Below are 19885 nucleotides of genomic sequence, written 5' to 3' on the forward strand. Positions count from 1 at the left end.
ACAGACCTCCACCCTCATGCCTTGCACAGTGAGGAGGCAGAGCAGGCCTGTGGCGTGACGTGACACAGTTTGACTCCACAGCAGGAGAGATGACGTCACAGTGTTGCTGCCGGCCTCTGTCCTACATGTCACATTTCCTCCAACAGAGGCCGTTTCCAATGTGTGTGTGTGTGTGTGTGTGTGTGCATCATCTCCATATAGCAATACAAACCTATTCACTTTAACCCCACCCCACTCTCTGGTTGTCATGGTGACAGACTGACACACACTGGAGTAGGATCAGGACCCTAAGATCTGGAGTAGCAGGGCACTCGGACTTGAGTCCTGACCTCTGTGTGTGTGTGTGTGTGTGTGTGTGTGTGTGTGTGTGTGTGTGTGTGTGTTAACAGGTTGAGGTCCTCATATGAGGGGCTCAGCTCCATCACACCTTCCTGTGATGTCACACATGGTCACATTTATCCATAGAGCTGTTTACACTGAAAAAGCCATATGAGACAAATCAACAACAACAACAACAACTACTACACTGGAGCTCAGAATGCCAAACAGAGTCAGGAGTGTGTGTGTGTGTGTGTGTGTGTGTGTGTGTCTCTGTGTGTGTGTGTGTGTGTGTGTGTTTGGCGCAGGTAGAGATTTTCAATGAAGTGGAGCAGAGCTGCAGGTGTCAGCTGCCGGTCAGCTGGAGTGTGTGTGTGTGTGTGTATGTGTGTGTGTGTGTCTCTGTGTGAGTGTGTGTGTGTGTGTCTCTGTGTGAGTGTGTGAGTGTGTGTGTGTGTGTGTATGTGTGTGTATGTGTGTGTGTGTGTGTGAGAGTATGTGTGCTTATCTTATTTAGAAGCACAGTATTCTGTCAATGGGTCCCTCACCAACACAGCAGGTTACCGTGGCGACTTTTCATCTTTGTGTCACTGCCATCCACACCAACTGCATGCTGACTTCATCCTCACCTTGACAGACACAAGCCAATCAGGGTCCCCCGCTGGAGTGTAGCAGGAAGTTCTGGGGGCCTTCGGGTGGGATCTGTGTGGTAAGATGTGTGTGTGTGGGGTGCTTAAAGTGTGTGTGTGTGTGTGTGTGAGTCAGAGAGGAGGGGTGGGAGTTGAGTGGGACCTGCTCTTGAGTTTTGTATTGAAACCTTTGTGTGTGTGTGTGTGTGTGTGAGAGGTGTGAGGTGTGTTGAAGCATGGAGTCTCTGTTCATCTGCATGCCTGATCCACTGCTGCATGATAATGGTTCTCCAAAGCATGCAGAACAGTGTTAAACTGGCCCCAGATATGTTTAACGGAACAGTGTTAAACTGGCCCCAGACCAGTTTAAGGGAACAGTTTTAAACTGGCCCCAGATATGTTTAACGGAACAGTATTGAACTGGCACTAGATATATATTTAAGGGAACAGTGTTGAACTGGCACTAGATATATTTAAGGGAACAGTGTTGAACTGGAACTAGATATGTTTAAGGGAACAGTGTTGAACTGCCTCCAGATATGTTTAAGGAATCAGCATTGAGTTGTAACTGTGTTGAACTGGCCCAGTGCACGGGGTAGTAACTGTTGAGTTGTAACTGTGTTGAACTGGCCCTAGTGATGTTTAGGGTAACAGGGCATGGGTAGTAACAGTCTCGAACTGGCCCTAGAGATGTTTTGGGTAACAGTGTTGAACTATAACAGTGTTAAACTGACCCCAGTGCACGGGGTAGTAACAGTGTTGAACTGTAACAGTGTTAAACTGACCCCAGTGCACGGGGTAGTAACAGTGTTAAACTGACCCCAGTGCACGGGGTAGTAACAGTGTTGAACTGTAACAGTGTTTAACTGGCACCACTAGGCTACATGGAGGAGGAGCAGGAGCAGGAGCAGGAGCAGTGTCTGTTGTGCCTGTTGTGAGTAGGTGTAGTGGGAGATAGGAAAATGCCTCAGAGGTGAAAGGTTGTGACCTTTAGAAACAAATCTCAGAGGTTAAAGGTCATGACACAGAAGAGGCAGCCGGTAACAAGCAATAACTGCACTGAACTCAAGCCACTTTAGCACATCAGATGAGAGAGTGTGTGTGTGTGTGTGTGTGCAGCTGTACAATGCTGGGAGACACAGTTCCAATATGGGTGGTAGAAGGAGAGATATGAACATGATGGGATGAGCTGTGTGTGTGTGTGTGTGCAGTGTTGCGTCAGAGGAGATCTCAGAGGGGGAGGGGCCTTACTGTCACGGTAGAGAACTGCATTGCAGATGTGGGAGGAGTTATTCTTACATCAGAGTGACATCTGTCCATTTCTACAGCATACACTGCTCTCCCTTGCTCTCACACACACACGCACACACTCTCTCCCTGCCACACACACTCACACTCTCTCTCCCTCCCACACACACTCTCTCTCTCCCACCCACACACACACACCCCCACATACTCTCGCTCTCTCTCCCACACACACACACACACTCTCATTCTCTCTGTCTCCCACACACACACACACACTCACTCCCTCCCTCTCAGAGTCGGGGTAGTAGAGGCGTTAGCAGGGGAAATGTTTATAGATACTTGTACGCAAGGGGAATAAACATCCATATCATATATATACTGTACATCCATATCTGAGAGAATATTTATACATTTACTAGAGAACCTGCTGCACAGGAGATAACTTGTGTGTTTTAAAAGATGTTTATTAGATTTGGAGACTGACGTTTCTGACATGTGATTCTCACCCAAAGGGAAACCAATAAAGTTTCAGACGTTTGCAGCGGCCGTCTCTTGTCCTTTCACCTGCAGGAGGGGTGCCATGGCAACGGAGCCTGACGTCGTCATACGCAATTCTAGTCAGAATCTGACTCTGAGACTGCTCCATTGGGACGTGATTATGGGGCGTGTTTAAACAGACACAGGGGAAAATGCCTCTGCACTCAATTGGATAGACCTAACCAATCAGAGCAATGAAATACCGTGCTTACAGTGAGCTGTTGGAAGGACACCCAAACCATCCTTCTTCTCCACAAATGCCTTAACATTGTTTTCTGGTTGCTTTTTAAAGTTACTGCACTGTCAATATATTGTTGCCTACAACACACGATAGCGAAATCTAAGACCATGTTCATACGTAGCAGGGTAGGGCGGGGTTCTTTTCTTGAAACTGATGATGCTCCTGATCAGCATTCTGAAAGACTTTGTTTAGGCTACGTAAATTAGCATGTAGGCTACAGCAAGAATAGTTTATAGTTCAGTGGCAAGCAGTTGTAAAAGTTTGATTACTTTGGTTGGCTGACACAAAGCCAGCGGAAGGAAATGAAACACAAAACGTTACACTACTTAACATAATCCTGGTTCTTTGATAACAGAGTGAAACAACAAAGATAGAAAAAATAACTGATTTGTGGGCCAAATGTCATTACAAGTCTAACTCCACCAGGGGGCAGTACCTTGTCTGTCTTGTGGCCGGAGTTGCAGACCTCAAAGTCAAAGTCAAAGTCTGCTTTATTGTCAATTTCTTCACATGTCAAGACATACAAAGAGATCGAAATTTCCCTACTATCCCACCCCGGTGGAGACAAGACATATTTTACCAATTAGGTCCACAGACAAACATAACATTCAAGTAAACAATATAAAAAGTAAAAATAAGAAGGCACATACAAGAAATAAGAGCAGCAAAATTTGCAATTGTGCATACAGTAGACAGTCAATATAATAGTGCAAAAGTCAGGCCAATATACCTAGGTGTGACACAGATGTATGGGGTCATTCTACCAAATCGGTGCCTTTCCAATTTCCAATCCCTTTTTGTGTAGTTCAAAGGAAAAGGCGACTTGAAGTTACAAGAAATGGCCTTGGCCTGGCGGTTTAATTAAATATTTATCACCATTTCTAGACACTTTGTTTATTGCGTCAACCCTGTTACTGACATATGCATGTATTATATATATATTTCTAAGTAGAAATATTTTGGTAGACATGGTACTCATGAAGTAGTCCCCTTTTACAGTGAGACTATTTTCAAGCCAGGCATGGCTCAAAGTCAGACAGTACAACCCCAAATCATAAAAAGTTGGGACGTTGTGTAAAACAGCAGTCCAGACCTGTTCAATTAGGTGCATCATGGAATGAAAAACATGACTAAGAATACCCCATACTGTTGAGCAACTGAAATCCTATATCGGACAAGAATGGGACAACACTTAATTCTCAAAACTAGCAAATGGTCTCCTCAGTTCCTGAACCTTTACAGAATTTTGTCAACTGAAGAGGTGAGGCAGAACAGTAGTAAATATTCCATATCCCAACAGGTAGGCACTGAAAGGACATTTGAATTACCTTCTTTAAAAATTAGTAAATAAATAAATACATTTGATTCCAGGGAGATGGGGTTGACAGGGGGCAGATTTTACTGCCTATCGTGCATCATTGCCTCCCATGTAAAAAAAGCTGTTAAACTCTTGGTGAGAATTGTTGCAATACTGATATTGTAATTTTAACAGATCTGATAAAACAATTTAAATTCCCACAGAGGTCAATCCTGTTATTATTAATTTGTCCAAAATGTAAAATATCAATATCTAAATATTAATCTTTAACATATTACATATCAATGCCTCCTTATCTGGTAAGGTATTTTGATTTTGGTATTTTTCGACCTGCATCTTACCTGACATTGTTATGTTCTACCTAATGACATTCCACCTCGGTTTAAATCTAATCAACACAAAAATGAAACAAAACAATTGTAGTTTAATAATTGTAATTTAGATGATGTAATTAGCACAGTTAATCACTACATTTCATTAGATACATTAACGATGCATAGTAAAACAAACACTAACATTAAACTGAAGGTGTGGCCAAAGGTCATATACTATCAGTCCCGTCGCTTCCTAATATTTGCGAAGTAATACAATTACACACTAACTTTATTTACTTTAATATACTTTACATTTACTGAAGGTTGACACTGATTAATGTCAACCGTGTTGCTCTGAAAAATATCAGGATATAGCAGAAAAGTACTGTAACAGGATTGATGTTTACAGTTTTGAGGATTTCATCTTACCACATAAGAAGATATAGCCACACAAACACAACCTATGTACTTTGACAGATTATTACTTAGCAATATTGGTCATTTTGTCAAAACATAAATTATCATTAGGATGCACATGTCAAAGTAAAAGTACTTACCTTAAGTAACAGTGTTGACAGCCTATGATGACCACCCTATGGTCGGAGATCAGATATTTCACAGTGAAACAAGAGGACTTTTTTTACACAGCTGGATTCCTGGTACAGAGTCCTGTTAGATCACTTCTAGAACATGCCATGATTTTTTTTTTTAAATCATTAATTTTTATAACTAAAGCATAGGTTAGCAAAAACATCACACTTTACACAATACTCAGATATTTTTGAAGATCTATTATATGGGCTAATTGTTTACTTTCAAATCTCACCCCACACCTGAATTTAATTTATAGGTTATTTTTACAGGAACGTTATTAACCGTTCATCTACTGTATAACGTTCTAACCGTTTCCCATTTAGAGGAGAGGCCTTGGAACAGGAACAAAAAAAAAAAAGGTTTTGCTCAGAACGAACCAAAATGAAAATCATTCTGTTTTTAGTCCCTGCGTGAAGTAGAAAGATAATAGTTAGGGACAAGCCAAAAACCTCACCCTCTTCAATAAAAAAAGTGTTAGATTTGTTTAAAATATAATAGGATTTTGACTTAAATTAGATTTAACATTGTGGAGAGAAGACACGGAAGTAACATGCTTAGAAGCACATATTAATTTATTATTATAGTTTAGGATCACATATTAATTTATTATTACAGTTTAGAATCACATATTAATGCATTATTATAATAGTTAAATTAATTATATTAATTTATTATTATAATAGTTGTATTGTGGAATGTTTAGAATCACATATTCATTTATTATTATAATAGTTTTGTTTTATTTATATTATTTTATAGTTTTGTTTTATTTATATTATGGATTGTTCCCGAGGACATAAAAGCTACAGATTAACTGGAATAAACATGGCTCACAAACTCATTGTTTTCCACACACACACCCACACACACACACACACACACCATTTAGAGGCCAGACAGGTGAACTTGTGTACAGTAAGCTTGTTTATTTATTTCCTTATTTATTTCCATAATTAAGTTCATCAGTTTGTCTGCTTAGCGGCTGAGGTGACAGTGGTCCACCAGGAGAGGAATAGTCAGAGGTACACACACACACACACACTCCAAAGCTCACAGTTGTCATGAAATGTGACGGACATATAGTGCATCCTAACAGACAACAGCCACTTCTCCCAGAGAGGTGCGGTGTGTGTGTGTGTGTGTGTGTGTGTGTGTGAGCTAGTATTGGGAGTGTGGTGCTCACTGGCTAACTTCTGAATTGAAACTATACATCTATACATTCATCAATATCAATCTCTCTCACACACACACACACAGTGAAAGAAGGTCTTGTGCAATGAGACGGAGGCTTTGATCTTCAGGCTGAAACAAAGCATCTGTACATGACATCACTATAGATCCCCTCACACACAAACACACACACACACAATCTTTCTCTCTCCTTCAACCCTGATTGAATGAAGACAAACCCATAAATGTGCTTTAAATGGAACAGTATTAATCTCTCGCTTTACACACACACACACACCTCTGGCCTATTCTGATCCCCACAGACATACAGCTGTGTCTGAAGATGTGGTGAGATCTGAATGCCACAACAAAGTGCTGTTTCTTCACACACACACACACACACACACACACACACACACACACACAGGAGACGACACAATGAATAAACACAAATCTCTACCAATGAAGCCTACAGTGTGTATATATTATCTGCAGACGTGTGTGTGTGAGACGGCTGGCCTGAATCTAGATAAGACGTGTATGTGTGTGAGACGGCTGGCCTGAGATGAAGAGGATGGACACACACACACACACACACAGGGTTGGTGGGTGGGCGGGCAGTGCTGGGCTGGTCAGCGGCTCTACTGGACTTTGGTGACGGTGTCGTGGATGGCCTCGGCCACATAGTCGATGTTCTTGGTGGTCAGACCGCACATGTTGATGCGCCCACTGGCCATCAGGTAGATGTGTTTCTCCTTAATCATGTACTCCACCTGCTTAGCTGCACACACACACACACACACACACACACACACACACACACACACACACACACACAGTGTTAGAGGGAGGGAGAGAGAATGTGTGTGTGTGTTTCACTGAAGAAAAGCATCATTAGCCTGTTGAGTTTTCTGAACTCTAAAATTCCTCCTTCTCCCTGTTTGTAGGATGAAGTCCAACAAAGCAGCTTCCTCAGTGAGTGAATGTGTGTGTGTGTGTGTGTGTGTGTTTGTCTTCTAACCAATCAAACGTCAAGCTGGGCCTCTCCACAGAACCCGCCCACTCAGTTAGACCTCTTCAACAGACTCTGTGATTGGACGATTTTTTGGCCAATCAGGTTAGGAGCAAGAGGAGGAGGAGGAATTTGGCCAATCAGATTAAAAGGAGGCGTCCTGACCGTTTGCCTCCACACACACACGAATAAAATAGTGTGTGTGTGTGTGTGTGTGTGTACTTACGATTAAGTCCTGTGAAGCTGAACATGCCGATCTGATCGGTGATGTGTTCCCAGGTGCCTGGAGTTCCCAAAGCCAGCAGCTTCTCCTTCAGCTGGGCTCTCATGAGGAGAACACGGTCTGCCATGGTCTTCACATTATCCTTCCTACACACACACACACACACTTAGAAAATAAGGAATGGTACACACGGAAACCTACTGAGGTTCAAATGTAAACCCTCCTCACCCCCCTAGTCTGTGTGTGTGTGTGTGTGTGTACATATAAATGTGGACGTAGGTGTGTACGGAAATGATCCGTGTCTGAAGACATATATATATATATATATATATATATATATATATATATATATATATATATATATATATATATATATATATATATATATATATATATATATATATATACACACACACACACATACACACACCATTATATATAATTATCTATTTTCAAATAGAACTTTGTGTGTGTGTGCGTGTGTACTGACCACAGCTGGAAGAGCTCTGGTGAGTTGAGGGTGGTGGCGACGATGCGAGCGCCCTGGGAGGGAGGGTTGGACCAGGTGACCCGGACGATCTTCTCCATCTGGGACAGAGCCCGTGTCAAGTTGTCTTCATCCTTCGCCACAATGGTCAAGTTCCCCACGCGCTCGTCTAAGAGAACACACAACAGCTGCCTCAATACACCTTGCCCTCTGTGTGTGTGTGTGTGTGTGTGTGTGTGTGTGTGTGTGTGTGTGTGTGTGTGTGTGTGTGTGTGTGTGTGTGTGTGTGTGTGTGTGTGTGTGTGCGCGTGCGTGCGTCTTACTGTAGAGGCCGAAGTTCTTGGAGAAGGACTGAGCGCAAAACATCTCAAAGCCCTGAGAGACGAAGTAGCGGACGGCCCAGGCATCCTTGTCCAAACTGCCCGACGCAAAGCCCTGATAGGCTGAGTCGAAGAACACAAACAGATTCCGCCTCTGCAAAACACACACATCGCATTTTACATTGAGTTCACTGCAAACACACACAAACACCTATTCTCTCTTCCTCTTTTAACGTAAACTTAAAAATACATTGATGTGTGTGTGTGTGTGTGTGTGTGTGTGTGTGATTGATGTGTGTACATAAGGGTGTGTGTGATTGATGTGTGTACAACTGTGAGTGTGTGTGTGACTCACCTTCATGACCTCGGCGATCTGCTTCCACTGGTCCTGAGTGGGGTCGGTGCCGGTGGGGTTGTGTGCACACGCATGCAGCACGAAGATGGAATGCTCAGGAGCTGCCTGAGAGAGAGAAAGAGAGATTAAACGAGAGAGAGGAGAGAGAGAGATTATTGAAACATGCATAGAAACAACCACAAAGGCTTAAATGGAACAGAAAAATGTGAGGCAGAGACATCATACAGCCACAAGCACACAAGTACGCACAGACACAGGTACACACAGGCACGCACACACACACAGCGACAAATAAAAACAATACACCCCCCACAGCTCTACCCCCCCCTCCCCCCCACAGCTCTACTCCCCCCCCCACCCACCACCCACCACAGCACCTCACCTCCATGTCACCAAGGAAACCGCTCAGGTTCAGGCCCCGCTTCTCAGCGTCCCAGTATTTGTATGGACGCACATCCTCAAAGCCCGCCTGGCCAAACACCGCGTTATGGTTCTCTACACGCACACACACACACACACACACACACACACACACACACACACACAGTCAGTAAGTAAGTATTATCTTATGGGTTTTTTTTATGGAATAGAATTATTTCTCTAAAGGAAACATGGAAGAGTAGACGTGGCATATACTGAACATATTCACTCCCATTATTCATAGAAAAGATCTGAGATCTCGGACAGAGAAAAGGTGCATTTGTTCACAAATGTGGCACACACACACACACACACACACACACACACACACGTACCCCAGGTGGGAGCAGACACATAGACGGGTGTTTTGGTGTTGTCGACTCCATTATACCAGCGTCGCAGAAACTCCGCCCCTATCTTCAGAGCGCCGGTACCACCCAGGCACTGCACTGCACCCACCTGCGTCAGAACACACACACACACACACACATCAAATAAAATCAATACAATTCACACACAGTTACAAGGCTGACTATTAAGTCTGGCGAATGGTCTGATCAAATCAGTTTATTGCAGTATTGCACCACTGTGCGCACACACACACACACACACACAGAGCAGGAGAAAACGTTAGCGTGGAAACACACGCTCGAGCACAAGTGCAGGGAGGTTCTAGAGGGTTCCTACCCGCTTCTCCTTGATGGCGGGGCTGTCGTCTCCCAGGGCGATCTTGGAGGCGTTGGAGCGGAACTCGGGCAGACCCAGGATGGGCAGGTACTCGTGGTTCAGACTGTCGTCCTCCTGAATCAGCTTCTCCACCTTCTTCACCACCGGCAGCACCCAGGGCTGGCTATCGTCTGTGCGATACGCTGGGACAGGCGGAGAGACACAACAGGTCACACACATACACACACACACACAATGTGTGAATATGTTATGCTGGACACTGGTAAAGGTCACACACATACACACACACACACAGCTGGCTGGCTATCGTCCATACGATACATTTGGATAGGCAGAGCGAGTACTGGTTGCACACACACACACACACGTTTACTAAACAGTCGTCCCAACTGACAAGAATTCACTCTGTGCACATGCACACACACACACATATGCTTACTAAACACAGTCACCTGACTAGTGAGAGCCACGAGCACACACCCACACCCCCACACACCCACCCACACACACCCACCTCACTCCGCCACTGGGCATCAGTTGGCCATACCTCCTCAATCTCAAAACACACAACACAAAAATCCACCACTGAGGTGTGTCTGTGTGTGTGTGTGTGTGTGTTACCCTTTACCTCTCTCTCTCTCACACACACACTCATTCCACAGTGGTGACACACCTAACCGGTAACACGCCTGAAGTCGTTCACTTCCACTGCAGCATCCTCTACTTCGGACACCTGGTTTTAGACAATCGGTGAAATCAAACGCACGAGCAACTGAAGTGAATTAAAACATCACACCGAATATGCGGCCATTTATAGTTGGGTCATTTTTCTATGAGCCAGCTGGTAGTTTGCAAGGGCATCCACTCACTCAATCAAGCTGTCGGCAACTTCAGACTGCGACACTTCTGCCATCCTACCAAGCTCAGAATAGTTCTAATCAATCTAATCTAATCAATTTCAATGAACAAGTCCAACTATGTGGTTTGGGTTTCAGCGGTGCAGCACATGGACGGCACTTTGTGCCAAGAGGACGAAATGATGTAGCGTGCTGTGCAGAACCCACCGAGGCTCCTCTTGAGCAATAACACAGTTTCTCTCTCCCGCTCTCTCACACACACATCCCAGAGTTTCACACACAAGCAAACATACCCTCACAGACATTTGAACACACACACGGTCACTTACCAGATTCTCACTCACATGCACATTGTTAGGTGTTGAGACCTTGTAGTGATGCACATCTCACCTGCAATCAGTATCTGTTTCTCTCGATCTGACCAGCATGAGGCCTGAAAATGACCAATCAGATGGCTCCCCCAAGCCCTAACAACCAATCATACACACACAGGCTCTCTCTCCGTCCAATCATTTGTGTCAATCAATGCAACTCTTTCTCAATCACTCACACATCCACATCTCTCATCCAAACCCTGGGGTAAGTCATTCGAACTCTAAGATGTAAGAACTACCATGACGTCACACAACTACTGCAAACCAAAAAAATAAAAAAATCAACTCGATTTGATGACAAATGGAGCGGGCCTACAGCTACGCACCTGCTGCTGACAATACATTGTACTTATTCGTTTCTTACATGTTTAGGAGTTCTTCTAGACACCTAGCCCACACAGATTTCAGTAGACTTGTGATCGACAACAGAGGTCTTCATCCTCCGCCATGCGAGGCGTTGGCATCCAGCCCAGTGCGCTTCTGGACCCACGGGCGCTCAAGGGCACCAGAGGCCGCGCGGACGCTAATTTTGACGGTGTCTTAATTTGCAAATCAAGAGTAAGCTCCAGTATCACGAACACGCACGAGTTGCTGCACCTGACTCGGTATTTGAGTTTGAAAGAGGATTATTAGCAAACTTATCCGTTTGCCAAGCTCCCCAGTCAAATCCTTAGCAGCAGCGCCACTGTAAATCTACGCTGCCGCTGTTTGCTTGGTTGACGGCGTATCTAACGGGATAGGCTCGGTCGCTGATAAGGTCACAGCTGAAATTCACACTGGGGGCAGCTCACATTAGTGACACGCGCGGATCTGCGTCACGCGTGGCGAATCGCGGATGAGGTTAACTTGACGGCGCTGGGGCTGTCGCGGGCTCCGCTAGCGGGCTAGCGCTAGCTGGCTGCGCTGAATTTAAAGGGCATCATCACTAACTAGGTTCACTCTATCTTTTGCTTCCACTGAACGTTGGAGCGGTGCACGTGCACTGGCTCGCTACCATGCCACGCTCAATTCGGTGAGTTGTGTTGACAGGCAGGAGATAGGAGTTCGCTAGCTTACCCACAAGACTGCCAGCGTTAGCCAGGCAGCTAAATTAACATCGAACCAGGACCAGCATCCAAGCTCACCTCCCACTCCGAGGTTCACCTTCCTGGGATCCTTGTCATCACGGAAATCTGCCGATAACTTAAAGACAGCCACAGGGGCGGCTTGCGGGACTTCAGTAAACAGCGACATGACTGCAGAGAACTCACTCCGGGGGAAGGCAGCTATGACAGATCCGAGCTCGCGCTTTCAGTGGATGGAGTAGCAAAGACCTTCACCTTCAAACAGCGTATGTGCGTTAGAGAATGGGCGTAGTCATATGCACCAATGAGAGCACAGAAGTTTGGATTGACACCCATTCAAACCAATTGTACATTAAGGTCAGGGGGCGAACGGGGATTAAAATATCTGTCCAGTCATAAAGCATAAAAATAATTACTGCCAAGGATACGGGCCAATAAGAGAGAGGGGCGGGATATTCACTCTGCTCAATGAAATACCAGCTTCGCATCTCGCCCTCATCTTGAAGGATGGACTGTTGGGGAGAAGTGTCGCGTAGGCCTACAGCCTGAATAAGTGACTTGACAAAAATAAGAACAGAATTACTGAGTGGTTGTCATAAACGCCATATAATGAACAGTTTACCTCGCCAGCATAAAGTCAACACATGCTACAGCAATGTTTTATTTGAAGTGGGATTTTGGCTGCGTTTGGGCTACACCAGCAGGCCTTGATGCACAGTTCTAATTTGCTGCTTATATCCGAGATTTTCTGGACAGCCTGTTTACATCTACGTTTGAGAGTGGCTCATATAATAGGATATCTGTTTACATGGTTCACGAAACGTGTATAACACTCGCGATAGTCAACATGCGTAGGCTACCAGAGGAATGTTGGTCATCGAAATGAAAGCAAACAATCACTGAAAATGCACGAAATAAGCTTGCATCTGGGTATTTCAGTGGCTAGTGCTTTACTTTCGTTTTCACCGTATCTTGAAAAGTCGGTTTTATTTTAAGGCGAAAAAGAAAGTGTAGAGCCTGCCGCCTTTATTTTCCAGCTCCATTTTCATTTTCACCTGTTGAGGAGTCAGTTATTTTTTCCTGGTTCCTTCTAGAATTCTACGCAAACAATCTATAGTTTCAGTGTTCCTTATACAGTCTATGGGGGGAATCTCTGAGGGTGTGCCATCATAATGTGGAACTCTCGGTTCGCGAACATTCTAATCACATATTTGTGACCGTACTCCTCAACAGCTTAATTATTACACCGTTCTGCCAGATTGTGGCCATTTATGTGCAAGTTGCGTAGCATATGAATGAGGCCTGAAACCGATCCGAAATATCGGAACCCATGCGTTTTTTCCAGTTAAACACGTCCATTGGAATTGTGCAACATAGGGCCATATTGAGCAAAAAAAAATCGGAATTGGGTCACATTTAAGTGACGATTTAAACGTAGCCTCACTTTCACCAGATGCGCCTCATGAGAAAAACTGATAGGGCCCTAATAGTCAATAATTAATCTATAGCCTAATCTCTCTGACACTAGTCTGTACGTTGTGTTTTTGCCATAGCCTACAATTATTATCACAGACGGTGGTGATTAGGTAGATTTGCTCAACCTATCCGAGCTGGAGGAATGACCATGGTAAACGCTCCGCGGTTAAAGGTCTCTCGAGGCTAAACACAGCTTCACAGTTTCAACACTGCAACTGTGTGGCTGGGTGAAAGACAACATAAACAAAACAAAACAAAACACAAGTAAACAAACAAACTGAAAACACAATTTTGCAGGAACACATTTTTTTGTTGTTATTTTGAGATAGCTGAAATCAGTTTTTTTCCCCAGCCAGCCACACAATTGGGTGTTAAAACTGAGACAAAATGCGTTGTCTCTGAACACATAGCGTGTCATTTTAAATACGCCACTTTTCAGAGTGTAGTTATAAAGATCAACATTTCGATTCTAGATGCTAAATAATAGTTGTTGAAGAATAGTATGCTAGAATAAATAATGTAGAAGGTGCTGTAGGCTAAAGGAGCTGTGATGCTTTATCTAGAGATCTGCGTAACATTACAACATGTGTACAATCGCGTTTACCCACCAGGTGGCGCCCGAGCCTCAAGAGAAGGGAGTGCAAGTTGCACGGTGGTGTGTGTGTGTGTGTGTGTGAGAGAGAGAGAGAGAGAGAGAGTGTGTGTGTGTGTGTGAGTAAGCAAGTCGCATGATGTGGCATGTGCTCTGTAGGCTTACTGCATGTGGGCATGTGTGATATTAATATATAAGCTACACATTATAGCCCTCATAGCCTACTGTGCTTTTAATATATAAGCTACACATTATAGCCCTCATAGCCTACTGTGCTACTTATATATAAGCTACACATTATAGCCCTCATATAAGCTACACATTATAGCCCTCATATAAGCTACACATTATAGCCATCAAAGCCTACTGTGCTACTTATATATAAGCTACACATTATAGCCCTCATAGCCTACTGTGCTACTTATATAATACACATTATAGCTCTAACTGTGCATAGTTATAATCTACACATTATAGCCCTCATAGCCTACTGTGTGTGTGTGTGTTATTAATATATAAGCTACACATCATAGCTCTGTGCATAGTTATATAAGCTACACATTATAGCCCTCTCGAAATAGTTTGAGAAGGATACGCTTTCACAGAGTGGAGCAGACAGACAGACATACTGTGACAGGAAAATACACCATTAATGTTGTGCTCTGCCATTGAGTTCAGCCCTCATCTGCAGGCTGCAGCCACAGGCCTCTGAGTTCTCTCGGCTCTCGGCACTGATATTGCCAGGCCTGAAGGGGGCGCCAGGCTCCTACCAGCTCTGCACTGTATGAAGTATAACTCTCTGCCTGCTTTCCTTATCTCATAAATGTGTGTGTTTTATGGGATTGTGTGTCAGTGTGTGTGTGTGTGTGTGTGTGTGTGTGTGTGTGTGTGTGTGTGTGTGTGTGTGAGAGAGAGAGAGAGAGATGCAGGAAAACCTGGTAGCACAGTGGTGAGAGAGTATGCAACTACTGCAGCCAAAGGGTCATACATAGAAAAAGAGTTTCTGACTTTGACTAAACCCTTTGAGAGAAGAAGCAAAGCCTGTGTGTGTGTGTGTGTGTGTGTGTGTGTGTGTGTGAGAGAGAGAGAGATGCAGGAAAACCTGGTAGCACAGTGGTGAGAGAGTATGCAACTACTGCACCTGGTAGCACAGTGGTGAGAGAGTATGCAACTACTGCAGCCAAAGGGTCATACATAGAAAAAGAGTTTCTGACTTTGACTAAACCCTTTGAGAGAAGAAGCAAAGCCTGTGTGTGTGTGTGTGTGTGTTTTTGTGTGCCTGATCCACAATACAGGCATGTCAAGCAGTGTGTGAGAGAGAGAAAGAGAAAAGAGAGAGAGAGAGAGAGATAGGTGAGTACCTGCAGGGTTCTACTGTAGATGTATGTATGTATGTGTGTGTGTGTGTGTGTGTCATTCCTGCCCCTCCTGTCAGCAGGGCTATTATAGGATTGTAACAGAGCTGGAGGGCCTGTGTGTGTGTGTATGTGTGTGTGTGTGGGTGTGTGTATGTGTGTTTGTGTGTGTGTGAGAGAGAGAGAGAGAGAGAGAGAGAGCTAGAGAGAGAGAAAGAGAGTTTCAGCTACGGAAACAACATGATAATGGAACATCTTTAATTTCATATGTGTTTCTGTGTGTATGTGTGTTTGTGTGTGTGTGTGTGTGTGTGTGTGAGAGAGAGAGAGAGAGAGAGAGAGAAAGCTAGAGAGAGAGAAAGAGAGTTTCAGCTACGGAAACAACATGATAATGGAACATCTTTAATTTCATATGTGTTTCTGTGTGTGTGTGTGTGTTTGTATGAGTGCACAACACAAATATATACACACAAAGACATCAATAAAGTCAAAGAGAGACAGAAGGAAAGAGGTACTCAAAAACACTTGCACGCATACGCACACACACACACACACACACACACACACACACACACACACACACACACACATACACACACACACAGAGTCACATTCCAGAGGAGAGTGCTATTGCTAATCATGGGTCACTGATTGTTGCTGATAGAAAGGCCTTTGCAGTTGGACACACACACACACGCACACACACACACACACACACACACACACACACACAATACACAATGTAATTTAGAAAAGAGCATATCACTATAAAGATACTTATGTACAGTATGTATGGCTTTATATTGCCCTTATCACTGACATGATTCCATTTTCAGTCAACTCAACCACTAGGATCCAGTCATTTGAAGCCCACCTGTGGTATTTTAATGCCAGCGGACATCCTGGGCCCAAAAAGTAAAAGTCCTGCCATCCTAACTAATCCCAGCTCAATATGATATCCCCACGAATCCTAGCTCAATATTCAATATGATATCCTAACCTATCCCAGTTCAATATGATATCCCCACGAATCCTAGCTCAATATTCAATATGATATCCTAACCTATCCCAGTTCAATATGATATCCTAACCTATCCCAGTTCAATTCACTATTCTAGATGATCCCAGCTCAATTCACTATCGTAAATAATCCCAGCTCAATTCACTCTCTTAGACAATACCAGCTCAATATGATATCCTAACTCAGGAGTTTACAACCAGTGGTCCGTGAGGACCCACTTGTGGTCCGTGAGGAGATTGCTGGTGGTCCCTGACCATGGACTCAGTAATGTAGTTGCAATGTGGGGATCAGTATTTTTATTCAGTGGTGGTCCTGGCGTTAAGCAGGCCCGGAGTGGGTAATCGGGAAAATCGGGAGAATTCACTTTTGGGCCGGTCGAGGGAAAAATATTGGCATTTGTCACGTTAATCTATCTTCTCTTAAAGTTGGCGATACACGTTCACATTCTATGCCTAACACCGCAGCCTCTGCATGGGTTGTTCTCCCCTCCCAAGTAGAGTTAATTGGTTGGGTCCATATAGCCCGCCTTTCCTAAAAGTTTTCTCAGATACCAGCGGGCCGCCCTACCGTGGTGATAAGCGTCAGGGAGGATGGATGGTAGAAAAGAGGCCATGAGGGACTGAAAAGGCCAGGTAAAAAAGACGAAAAGTATTGGAGGGAAATGCTGCCAAATGTGCCATGCTTCCAATTTTTTTTGAAGAGGACAGACATAAGTGGCAACTGGTAAAGAGAGATAGCCATGATTATAACGGCGTAATTGGGCTAATAACCTACTGGACGTTGTAGCGTTGTCAACCTATTCGCAAAGTAACATATTAAATGAATTAAAATACTAGATGTACCGCATAGCGGTACAAAATATGACCGCCGCTCAGTCCTGTACATCTGTTCCATGAAAATAAATCACACTTCAATTTGTCTCCATATTTTACTCCATCCCCCACTCTTGAAACTTTTGTGTATGCTTGTTTGGCATGCCTGAGTGTGTGTGTCAGCGGCTGCACAGAAAGTAGCCTACTGGTGCTGAAAAGGTGAATAGATTGTAGAATAGCCAAAGAAGATGTAGCATTGTTATAAAACCTTTAAAAATCTCTAAACAATCACAAGTAGGGCAGTTCATCACAGTTCATCCATTGCAACTGGATTGATGAAAGGTCACTTACACCTGTAGGCTACATTGTATTTGGGAAAAAGCAAAAGGTATCAGCATAATTTTATTTATTTATTTATTTATTTATTTATTTTTATGTATTTTTTAAACAAAAACATCTCTGTCAGTTCCATGCCGTTTTCAACAGCTCTCAAAAACAAAGGTCATTTTTGTGAATGTTTCTTCTTCTACATAAGATTTTAGTCATCTTTAGTTCATGTAATACTTTATTGTCAATGCACAAATTAAGTAACAGTAGTCTGAAACGTTATTGTTAATGCACAAATTAAGTAACAGTAGCCTAGTCTGAAACGAAATGCTGTTTTACATCTAACCAGTGGTGCAAATAACTGACATGTCAAAATGGGCCTTGATGAAATGCGTCGCTAGACTGTTCATACACATTTTATCGGGCCAAAGTTGAAGAGCTTTTGTCCGTTATTGTTAGTGCAAATATAGGCTGATTCATGTTCCCTTGCATTGTTTAACTGAGGTCCATGGCTAGTCTGGCTTTCATCAGACCAAGCTCAATCTTTTAAGAAATCAAAAAATAAATAGCGGGCAGATCAGGCTGGGTTCACCCAGCCTAGTCCATAGGCACCCGATATTGTTTAATTTTCCGATTGAGATATACACGCTCTGGCTATTCTAAATGCAAAAATGCATCAGGGAGTTATGACAAAACGGTAACTAACAAACTAGATCCTAATAGAAAGCTGTTAGCTTCCCAGGTAGGTAGGATTATAAGGTAGGCCTATTTACAACATACATTGTCAATAGGCTATGCTGGCTTACACAAATAAAATCTCCTTTGAAAACCAATGGCTTACGCCTTTACAGTATCAAGCGGGACTTAAACTGTCATATCGCGGCGAAAAGTTGTAATAACATTCACGCAGCTCCATGAGTCAAGGAAAGCGCCGAATGAAGTAGCCACTTCTAAATGGGACCCACTACACAGTAGCTTAAGGTGTTTTGCTAAAGCAGCCATAATGAAATGAAGGTGTCATTGTTTGGATACTTCACACACGTGCTTTTTAATTTCACAGACTACAACTACCAAGCTGTAATCAAAGCACATCGATTCCCCTCACACACCCTGCACGCACTTAAAACAAAATAAACAGGCGTCTCAGTCTCACGATGTATAGGCAAACTGTATCAGACCGGGTGTAACGTTGGTAAATCTTCCATTGCACAGAATGATTTTGTAGCACGGCAATAAATGACAGTCGAAGATACAAACAGTGCTGCTATACATTTGCTTGGTATAACCGCATTTATAGTTTTCTACAAATGCAATAAATCAAATGCCTCCATCACTCAACCAACGCTTAACGGTAACATTACCTAGGTCCTTATTGATATTACAAGATTAACGCATTGCCTGCAGTAAAACCAAGCATGTCCGATAAACATCCTCAGATTTATTTCGCTTCAAGAAGAAATGGGAATTACACTTCATGTGAACATCGTCCCTATCCTTATTAGATGTTCGCTGCGTAAATTACAGTCCTTGTATGAAGAGTCCATTGTTTTTCCAACCCACTTTTAACTTCCAACAAAATTACGCCTCACTGCAACGATGCGCCATCTAGTGGACAAACGACTACTTCTCGCCAATACTGAAAATGCAGCCATGATGATGATGATGAATATTTATTTTGGCTTTCTTTTAATCCTACTGAATTTGTAATTATGTATCGGCCGCTCTAATACCGATAGTATGTGGGTGCCTGTGTGTGTGCATGTGTATATGTGTGCACCGCCATTTACAGGCCAATGAGTGTACAGTCACTAAATGTACACATAACCTAATTTTTTTTAGACCCCCCATGGATGAAATTCTACGAAAACTTGGCATACCCCGAGAATGCCAGGTCAATCATACACATAAAATTTGGTGCAGTTCTGAACATCTTAACTGAAGATAGGGGCGATTAAAGCAAAATAATATTGCATTTTCATTTTTTACCGGGGTGGGGTGCAAATCACAAATGAGTGATTATGAGCCAGGTTGATGTGGGCCCTTGAGACCAACATACCATAAAAAGATTCTTCATCCTCAGTGCCACGGTTCAGGTAGTTATTTAGGAAAAACTTTTGGCGGTTCAGGGGCCCAG

General features: G+C 43.5%; 1 protein-coding gene across 2 annotated transcripts; it reads right to left on the reverse strand.

Moving 5' to 3' along the window:
• Positions 1 to 6105: 6105 nt before the first annotated feature.
• Positions 6106 to 12437, reverse strand: got1 (glutamic-oxaloacetic transaminase 1, soluble). 2 transcript variants are annotated; one of them, XR_007196457.1, is made up of 10 exons: positions 12229 to 12437; positions 9874 to 10055; positions 9522 to 9645; positions 9149 to 9261; positions 8767 to 8871; positions 8415 to 8565; positions 8095 to 8260; positions 7608 to 7750; positions 6757 to 7150; positions 6106 to 6667 (listed from the first exon to the last, which is right to left on the reverse strand). XR_007196457.1 is itself a non-coding variant. In XM_048269003.1 (9 exons), the coding sequence occupies exons 1-9, from the start codon at positions 12335 to 12337 to the stop codon at positions 7011 to 7013; spliced, it is 1233 nt and encodes a 410-aa protein (XP_048124960.1). In that variant the 5' UTR covers positions 12338 to 12437; the 3' UTR covers positions 6106 to 7010. The 2 variants fall into 2 exon arrangements, 1 of the variants encoding a protein (XP_048124960.1); XM_048269003.1 differs by having other exon boundaries at positions 6106 to 7150.
• Positions 12438 to 19885: the final 7448 nt, after the last annotated feature.

The sequence above is a fragment of the Alosa alosa genome, chromosome 18 (assembly GCF_017589495.1).
Source record: "Alosa alosa isolate M-15738 ecotype Scorff River chromosome 18, AALO_Geno_1.1, whole genome shotgun sequence".
In the NCBI taxonomy this organism is placed as follows: domain Eukaryota; kingdom Metazoa; phylum Chordata; class Actinopteri; order Clupeiformes; family Clupeidae; genus Alosa; species Alosa alosa.

What these genes read in the sequence shown, in the direction of transcription:
- got1 (XM_048269003.1), bottom strand. Translation starts at nt 12,337, where the DNA reads ATGTCGCTGTTTACTGAAGTCCCGCAAGCCGCCCCTGTGGCTGTCTTT. An exon ending in GGTGAACCTCGGAGTGGGAG is followed by an intron (nt 10,056 to 12,228) that starts GTGAGCTTGGAT and finishes CGCCTGTCCCAG; the next exon opens with CGTATCGCACAGACGATAGC. An exon ending in CAGCTTCACAGGACTTAATC is followed by an intron (nt 7,151 to 7,607) that starts GTAAGTACACAC and finishes GTGTGTGTGCAG; the next exon opens with CTAAGCAGGTGGAGTACATG.